At 39.5% G+C, this 9,715-nt stretch overlaps 1 protein-coding gene across 12 annotated transcripts in view; it reads left to right on the forward strand.

The window, feature by feature from the left end:
* Positions 1-9,715, forward strand: part of TBCK (TBC1 domain containing kinase) — a 284,662-nt gene that overhangs the window by 244,739 nt on the left and 30,208 nt on the right. For all 12 annotated transcript variants that reach the window (XM_064285475.1, XM_064285476.1, XM_064285474.1 and 9 more), the window contains one exon: positions 5,920-6,079. In XM_064285475.1, the coding sequence (XP_064141545.1) occupies positions 5,920-6,079 (160 nt within the window). The remainder of the gene's footprint in view (positions 1-5,919; positions 6,080-9,715) is intronic.

Here is a 9,715-nt window from a genome sequence, read left to right on the forward strand (position 1 = left end):
CATGTCTGATGAGTTGTCTTCGGGAATGGTTCCTGTCCTGGGCCAACAGAAGGTTTGGGGACCATGACTGCCGGGCTTCTTCTAGTCACAGTCAGACCATTAAGTCTGGTCTTTTTATGAGAATTTGGGGTCTGCATCCCACTGTTCTCCTGCTCCCTCAGGGGTTCTCTGTTGTGCTCCCTGTCAGGGCAGTCATCGGTTGTGGCCGGGCACCATCTAGTTTTTCTGGTCTCAGAATGATGTAAGTCTCTAGTTCATGTAGCCCTTTCTGTCTCTTGGGCTCATAGTTATCGTGTGACCTTGGTATTCTTCATTCTCCTTTGATCCAGGTGGGTTGAGACCAATTGATGCATCTTAGATGGCCGCTTGTTAGCATTTAAGACCCCAGACTCCACACTACAAAGTGGGATGCAGAATGTTTTCATAATAGAATAATTTTGCCAATTGACTTAGAAGTCCCCTTAAGCCATAGTCCCCAAACCCCTGCCCTTGCTCTGCTGACCTTCGAAGCATTCAGTTTATCCCGGTCCAGTCCAGTTGAGCTGACCTTCCGTGTATTGAGTATTGTTCTTCCCTTCACCTAAAGTAGTTCTTATCTACTAACAAATCAGTAAATAACCCTCTCCCACCCTCCCTCCCTCCCCACCTCGTAACCACAAAAGTATGTGTTCTTCTCAGTTTATACTATTTCTCAAGATCTTATAATAGTGGTCTTATACAGTATTTGTCCTTTTGCCTCTGACTTATTTCGCTCAGCATAATGCCTTCCAGGTTCCTCCATGTTATGAAATGTTTCACAGATTCGTCACTGTTCTTCATCAATGCGTAGTATTCCATTGTGTGAATATACCATAATTTATTTCATCATTCATCCGTTGATGGACACCTTGGTAGCTTCCAACTTTTTGCTATTGTAAACAGAGCTGCAGTAAATGTGGGTGTGCATATATCTGTTCGTGTAAAGGCTCTTATTTCTCTAGGGTATATCCTGAGGAGTGGGATTTCTGGGTTGTATGGTAGTTCTATTTCTAACTTTTTAAGAAAACGCCAGATAGATTTCCAAAGTGGTTGTACCATTTTACATTCCTACCAGCAGTGTGTAAGAGTTCCAATCTCTCCACAGCCTCTCCAACATTTATTATTTTGTGTTTTTTGGATTAATGCCAGCCTTGTTGGAGTGAGATGGAATCTCATTGTAGTTTTAATTTGCATTTCTCTAATGGCTAATGATTGAGAGCATTTTCTCATGTATCTGTTAGCTGCCTGAACATCTTCTTTCGTGAAGTGCATGTTCATATCCTTTGCTCACTTTTTGATTGGGTTGTTTGTCTTTTTGTGGTTGAGTTTTAACAGAATCATATAGATTTTAGAGATCAGGCGCTGGTCGGAGATGTCATAGCTGAAAATTCTTTCCCAGTCTGTAGGTGGTCTTTTTACTCTTTTGGTGAAGTCTTTAGATGAGCATAGGTGTTTGATTTTTAGGAGCTCCCAGTTACCTGGTTTCTGTTTGTCATTTTTGGTAATGTTTTGTATTCTGTTTATGCCTTGTATTAGTGCTCCTAACATTGTCCCTATTTTTTCTTCCATGATCTTTATCATTTTAGTCTTTATGTATAGGTCCTTGATCTACTTGGAGTTAGTTTTTGTGCATGGTGTGAGGTATGAGTCCTGTTTCATTTTTTTGCAAATGGATATCCAGTTATGCCAGCACCATTTGTTAAAAAGACTATCTTTTCCCCAATGAACTGACACTGGGCCTTTGTCAAATATCAGCTGCTCATATGTGGATGGATTTATATCTGGGTTCTCAATTCTTTTCCATGGGTTTATGTGCCTGTTGTTGTACCAGTACCAGGCTGTTTTGACTACTGTGGCTGTATAATATGTTCTAAAATCAGGTAGAGTAAGGCCTCCCACTTTGTTCTTCTGTTTCAGTAATGCTTTACTAATCCGGGGCTTCTTTCCCTTCCATATGAAGTTGGTGATTTGTTTCTCCATCACATTAAAAAATGTCATTGAAATTTGGATCGGAAGTGCATTGTATATATAGATGGCTTTTGGTAGAATAGACTTTTTTACTATAGTTGCATGCGCCATAACCTTTTAAAACTATGACTTTTCCATTTTTTAAAGAGTGTATCTAAAGTGGGAGTTTGAGAAAAAAATGCCTCTATTGAACATACAAACATCCCTTCGCGGTCATCATCATGATTGTTAAGGAAGGAATGTTGCCTAAATTTCTTATAACCCACTCTTCATCCACTCCCCTGCTAGCTTTTCCCCATATTCTTATCAAAGTGCAAATCTAATATGTTACCTCTCTTCTTAAAACACTTTTTTGATTTCCCTTGTTCTTAAAGACCAGTATCATGAACATGATCTACAAGGCTCTGCATGGTCTGAGCTCTGCGTCCATTTCCAGGCTTATCTCATCCCATGCTCCTTTTTGCTCTCTAAATTCCACTGACACTGGCGTGCCTTCATTTCTAATTGATCATGTTACTTCCTTCTACAGGCCTAACTCTTCTGCCTGAAATGTTTATCCCTTTCACCATCCTACCCCCTCCATTCCATCCCTCTGTCTGATTAACTATTATTAAGTCTTCAAATTTTAACTCAGCCATTACTTTCTCAGGGGAATCTTCCCCGTCCTCCTCAAATTGATATATCTGATCAAAGAATCATATACCTCTCTTTCAGAGCAGTGTTCACTGTTCTTATTTTATGTTTACTTTTTGAGGAATAATTTCATTAATGAATGGTATGTAAGAATGTCTTCCTCTCTGAATGATCTTTTATTTCCAAATTTGTGTTCTCATTCTTTTAATTGTACATTTTAATTACTTTCTGGGGCATTTTTTTTCTTTAAAATCTTGTGATATTTCCAATTATTATTTTAAGCTAATAACACCAAACCTGTTGCCATCCAGTAAATTCTGACTCACGGCAATTTTTGGTCAGTTACAAAGTAGAACTGCTCCAAGGGGTTTTCTTGGCTGTAATCTTTAAGGAAGCAAATTGCCAGGCCTTTGTTCCTTTAGATTAATAGTTGACCACAAACTTCTTGCCGCACCCAGGGACCAGTGTTGTTGTTGTTGCTGTTGTTAGGTGCCGTCAAGTTGATTCTGGCTCATAGCGACCCTATGTGCAACAGAATGAAACACTGCCCGGTCCTGCGCCATCCTTACAATCGTTATGTTGGAGCCTGTTGTCGGAGTCACTGTGTCAGTCTACCTCATTGAGGGTCTTCCTCTTTTCTGCTCACCCTATATTTTACCAAAGATGATATCCTTCTCCAGGGCCTGATCCCTCCTGACAACATGTCCAAAGTATGTAAGACACAGTCTCGATATCCTTGCTTCTAGGGAGCATGCTGGTTGTACTTCTTCCAAGATTTGTTTATTCTTTTGGCAGTCCATGGCATATTCAATATTCTTCACCAACACCACAACTCAAAGGTGTCAATTCTTCTTTGGTCTTCCTTATTCGTTGTCCAGCTTTCACACGCGTATGATGTGATTGAAAAATACCATGGCTTGGGTCAGGCGCACCTTAGTCTTCAAGGTGACATCTTTGTTTTTCAACACTTCAAAGAGGTCCTTTGCAGCAGATTTACCCAATGCAATGCAATGATTTCTTGACTGCTGTTTCAATGGGTGTTTATTGTGGATCCAAGTAAAATGAAATCCTTGACAACTTCAATCTTTTCTTTGTTTATCATGATGTTGCTTTCTGGTCCAGTTGTGAGGATTTTTATTTTCTTTATTGGGGTGCAATCCATACTGAAGGCTGTGGTCTTTGATCTTCATTAGTAAGTGCTTCAAGCCCTCTTCACTTTCAGCAAGCATGGTTGTGTCACCTGCATGACGTGGGTTATTAACGAGTCTTCCTCCAATCCTGATGCCCCGTTCTTCTTCATATAGTCCAGCTTCTCAGGTTATTCGTTCAGCATACAGATTGAATACATATGGTAAAAGGATACAACCCTGATGCACACCTTTCCTGACTTTAAACCACTCAGTGTCCCCTTGTTCTGTCCAAACAACTGCCTCTTGATCTATGTACAGGTTCCTCAGGAGCACAATTAAGTGTTCTGGAATTCCCATTCTTCACAATGTTATCCATAATTTCTTATGATCCACACAGTTGAATGCCTTTGCCTAGTCAGTAAAACACAGGTACACATCCTTCTGGTATTCTCTGCTTTCAGCCAGGATCCATCTGACATCAGCAATGATATCCCTGGTTCCACGTCCTCTTCTGAATCCAGTCTGAATTTCTGGCAGTTCTCTGTCGATATACTGCTGCAGCAGCTTTTGAATGATCTTCAGCAAAATTTTGCTTGCATGTGATATTAATGATATTGTTCTATAATTTCCACATTTGGTTGGGTCATCTTTCTTGGGAATAGGCATCAATATGGATCTCTTCCAATCAGTTGGCCAGGAAGCTGTCTTCCATATTTCTTGGCATAGATGAGTGAGCACTTCCAGCGCTGCATCCATTTGTTGAAACATCTCAGTAGATATTCCATCAGTTCCTGGACCCTTGTTTTTCACCAATGCCTTCAGAGCAGCTTGGACTTCTTCCTTCAGTACCATCGCTTCCTGATCATATACTACCTCTTGAAATGGTTGAACGTTGACTAATTCTTTTTGGTATAATGATTCTGTGTATTCCTTCCATCTTCTTTTGATGCTTCCTGCGTCGTTTAGTATTTTCACCATAGAATCCTTCACTATTGCAACTCAAGGCTTGAATTTGTTCTTCAGTTCTTGTAGCTTGAGAAACCCTGAGTGTGTTCTTCCCTTTTGGTTTTCTATCTCCAGCTTTTTGCACATGTCATTATAATACTTTGTCTTCTTGAGCCGCCCTTTCACATCTTCTGTTCAGTTCTTTTACTTCATCATTTATTCCTTTTGCTTTAGCTGCTCGACGTTCGAGAGCAAGTTTTCGAGTCTCTTCTGATGTCTGTCTTGGACCAGTAAAAAAAACCAGTAGATGCCTTTAATTCCTAAATTAAAAGTAGTCAATGAGACCATCAGAACCCTTTTAAAATGCAGTGCAATTAAATATCTCCCCTTCAGAGAATGTAAACCTGAAAAGAATGAAAATGTCAGCTAAGTTTACTTGAGAAATAAACCTACAAACAGAAGTATTTTCAACCAGTGCTAATGACCTCTAACAATTCTGTGTAGAGTCCTACGTACCACTTTCCCAAAATGGATAGGCTTTTGCAGTATCAGGTTAGACTTGAGAATATCTACTTGTCTGTATTACTTTTGGAGCCCAGTGGCACAGTGGTTAAGAGCTACAGCTGCTAACCAAAAGACTGGCAGTTTCAATCTACCAGTTGCTCTTTGGAAACCCTATGGGGCAGTTCTGTTCTGTCCTGTAGGGTCACTATGAGTCAGAATTGACCCAATAGCAACTGGCTTGGTTTTGGTTTTGGTATTACTTTTAGAGATTTAAAATAATAGCAGTAGTAGTAATGAACTAAAAAGTGTGATTATTGCACAGCCCATGTGAATACCATTGACTTGCTGATCTTTCACAATTCCTTATTTAATCAGAGAGGTCTTCTGTACGTCTTTGGTTTTCTTTTACCTTTCGCTCCATTTCCACATTTTTCCCACTTGGAGGTGCCTCACTTTATTTAGATAAAATACTTATGAGCTTGAGCATGGAAGATGTTCAGCAGTACCATCATCTGGGAATCAATTACGTCATATTTTTACACCGGAAAAAAAAATATTAGCATAGTGCGCTTATGAAAATACCTGGCAGGGGGACGGTGCGGTTGCCAACAAACTTAAAAGATGCACATTATTTGCATAAAAATACAGTACCTCTGTTTGTTTCTCTCATGCACTCAAGTCTGCACACAAAGAAATGTTTTCCTTAAACTTTGCTTCTCAGTTTTGTTCGTGGCCACATTTCAGGCAGCTTTAATATTCCATTTAGCGCTGCATTCACGGCAGAAGGAGAGCTTACCCAGGGCCCTTGCACTACTGTACTCCAGAGCTTCAAAGGGAAGGTCATTGTCATCGTGGGGCATGTGGCAAAGCACACAGCAGAGGTAAGTGTATGCTAAAATGTCATAAGCACATTTGATGAGTTATTGTCTACTGTCTAGGTTGTCTAGTGGTATATTTCATCAGGAGTTGTTCACAAATGAAATGACCTTTAAAGATCTGTCTACCCTTGTATAAAAAAATTTGTCTTTCTCCCAGTAAAATTATTCAAGTTTTGTTTTTTTTTTCCTTAGTTCAGTATCAGGAGCCAGAGTAGATTTAGAAAAATCCAAATGATAACCTACATGGTTTTTTGTTTGTTTGCTGTCTAACTGCTTTTTGAAATTGCTGTTTGCTGTCTAACTGCTTTTTGAAATTGCTAAGAAGCGGCTTGAATTCCCTCCAGAGAAAAACAGCGGGGCTTGAGGAGGCCCTAAAAGCTGGCAATGATGGAATCTGTTGGGTTTCAGGGGTTCTTTACTGATGGAGAATTCAGGAAGAATATCAGCTTTCAGATATTAGTAGATAACTTTGTGGGTAAGAATCAACATGAATCCAGTCCCCAAAGTGTGGCGATTGATCCAATCCCCACTTTCCCACTTCATCATTCCTGACACCAGCTGCCCACATGACATCCAGAGCTAAGGCAGGTCTCACAAGTTAAAAGGACACTGTCCTTCAGAGTTCCAAACAGACAGACACTAGCAGCAAGTTTGAGAGTGAACATGACACCCTCACTTTCACCTGCTGGTTTCCCCTTCTCTCTTGGGTTCAATAGTTCTGTGGAATGGCTCACAAAAGTCACAGAGAGTACAGTACTTACAATTATAGATTTATTATAGCAAACAGCTATGAATCAGGATCATCATAAGGAAGAGAAGCACAGGCAAGGTCTGTGAGGGTTTCCAGTGTGAAGCTTCTGCATTCCAAAGAGGACACATCACCCGCCCTTTGCCAACCAGGAAGTTCTCGGAGCCTTCTCGTTCCAGGCTTTTATTGGCAGTACTGCCTGATAGGCTAAACAGTGCCTCCTGAGGCTAATTGATATTGGCCTCCCAGATGAGTCTTTTCTGATCAGGTCAGCCCCATTCACCAGCACAAATCCTCAGATGTGGCCTGAAAGTCCCAGACCAGTGCACCCTAAGTACTCCAAGGGCTATTTCTCCAGAACCAGGGACAAAGGCCACCTTACTTAGATATGTACCCTCAAGATATGTAGTATATGAAAGAAAATAGCTTCCCTCCTCCTTGGCTATGTTTTGAACAAATTGAAAAATAAAACAAAGACTATCATATTGGAATAAAAAAATGCCACCTTTATATTTTATAAAAGCCAAGATGGAGGATATAGCTTAGTGTGACAGCCAAATGGACTTATTAACACATCATCACCCAAAATTAGGCAGAGAACCTATCTAGATGTAGTCAACATTGAACTGGAAGAGTCCCTTCATCTCAAGGGATGGATGTATCTGCTCCTGGGAGAATAACAGATGTAGCTTGCTCCCTGAGGTAGCTTGTTCCCAAGAGGAAGAAGGGCAGGACAGAGCCTTCTCAAATTTGCCAATCAAACAAATCACTGTACCTCTCAGGGACAGAGAGAATAAAGAGACAGAAAGGTCAGTAATATACTTAGAAAAATTTCTTCCAATGTAAGTCAAGAGTAGAGATAAAATATCTACCGCTAATATGCACATTCCTTTGTGTCTATATAAAGTGACCAATCCAGCCATGTCGTCACTGAAAATGTAGTCAGATGAGAACTCTAAGACTTTTGGTCACAGGTCATTTTAAGCATTTAACAACCCTTGTCTGAGAAATACAGTGTTAATGGTAGCATTGACTTTTTTTTTTTTTATTAACTTTTATTGAGCTTCAAGTGGACGTCTACACATCAAGTCAGTCTTTCACATATAAGTTTGTGTACATCTTACTCCCATTTGCTGTCCCCCTAATGAGTCAGCCCTTCCAGTCTCTCCTTCCGTGACAATTTTGCCAGCTTCCAACTCTCTCTATCCTCCCATCCCCACTCCAGACAGGAGATGCCAACACAGTCTCAAGTGTCCACCTGATATAATTAGCTCACTCTTCTTCAGCATCTCTCTCCTACCCACTGTCCAGTCCCTTCCATGTCTGATGAGTTGTCTTCGGGAATGGTTCCTGTCCTGTGCCAGCAGAAGGTTTGGGGACCATGCCTGCCGGGATTCCTCTAGTCACAGTCAGACCATTAAGTATGGTATTTTTGTGAGAATTTGGGGTCTGCATCATACTGATCTCCTGCTCCCTCAGGGGTTCTCTATTGTGCTCCCTGTCAGGGCAGTCATCGATTGTGGCCGGGCACCAACTAGTTCTTCTGGTCTCAGGATAATGTAGGTCTCTGGTTCATGTGGCCCTTTCTATCTCTTGGGCTCTTAGTTGTCGTGTGACCTTGGTGTTCTTCATTCTAATGGTAGCATTGACTTTTGATGCTAAATGAAGGTCAACCTTGATAAAGATTAACTGGCCTTCCTAAAGATGTATCCTGTGTGGATATTAGTTATAAGTCATAAATCACTCACCTCTCATATATTCACACCCAGCATCTGACAAGAAACAATACAAATACACCTGTTTCAGAGAAAGTATAGTAAATGGGAACATTATAAAACTGAAGTCGTAATACCTATATTATTTTATGTAAGTTGTTAAATTATTATTATTTTACTACTACTGCTATACTGCTGTTGCTACATTGATTTGTATTTCCATGTCATTCCAAAGAAAAATGTCAGTTTTTTATTACAATGCATATGAATACATTCATCTTACAGAGAACACTGTTGAAAATCACATATTTCTGGGTTCCAAGTAACACACGCCTTAGGAAGAAATACTTTTTTCATGTATTCTCTCATTTCATTCTTAATAACAGTTCTATGAGGAAGGCATTATTCTACACATTTTACATGAGAAAAACTTAGACTCAGAGTTTATATAATTTTCCTGTGTCAGAGCCAGGATTGAAACATCTCACTTTACAGGCCATACCCTTAGCTCAGTGAGCTCTTAAGGCTTTGAGCCTGAATGTTGCTATTTGTCCCTTTTTTTAAATAGGCTTATTGCGACTTTTCACAGCTTACAGTAGTTCTTCCCAGTGTATGAAATTACACTTACAAGACCTGAAATTAACTTTTATATTTTAAGTGGTAACAAGTTTAGGACTATTTTCATAAAGCTTTCACCATCTGAAAGCTCTTATCTAATATGTAGACCCTGTATGACTTAATCTTAAATATGCAAAATGTTTTCAAACACTCTAGTCAGTATACCAATCTCCAGATTTAAGTTTATTCTAATTTTGCCATGAGGATCAAAATGTATATAAGTCAATAAGTAACGCATTTATTTCATTAAACAATCAATCAAAAAATATTTGTCATCTATTAGTGCATGACACTGTGAAATGCTATAGTCTATTAGGGTATCAATAAATTTAAAAGTTTGACATGCTAGAGAAATCTGGAAGCATGACAGTTCAGATAAGTAATAACAGTATATGATAAGAACAGTAATAAAGAGCCATTCATATTCAGAATAATTTAGTCAATGCCATGCCTATCAGAAACCAAATACTATTGTGAACAATTCCCTCTTTATTATACCCTTCATGGTTATACCTGTAAGCAACAATGACCAAGCAAATTATATAAGCTCAGCCATTA

Source organism: Loxodonta africana, chromosome 5 (assembly GCF_030014295.1).
Source record: "Loxodonta africana isolate mLoxAfr1 chromosome 5, mLoxAfr1.hap2, whole genome shotgun sequence".
Taxonomy (NCBI): domain Eukaryota; kingdom Metazoa; phylum Chordata; class Mammalia; order Proboscidea; family Elephantidae; genus Loxodonta; species Loxodonta africana.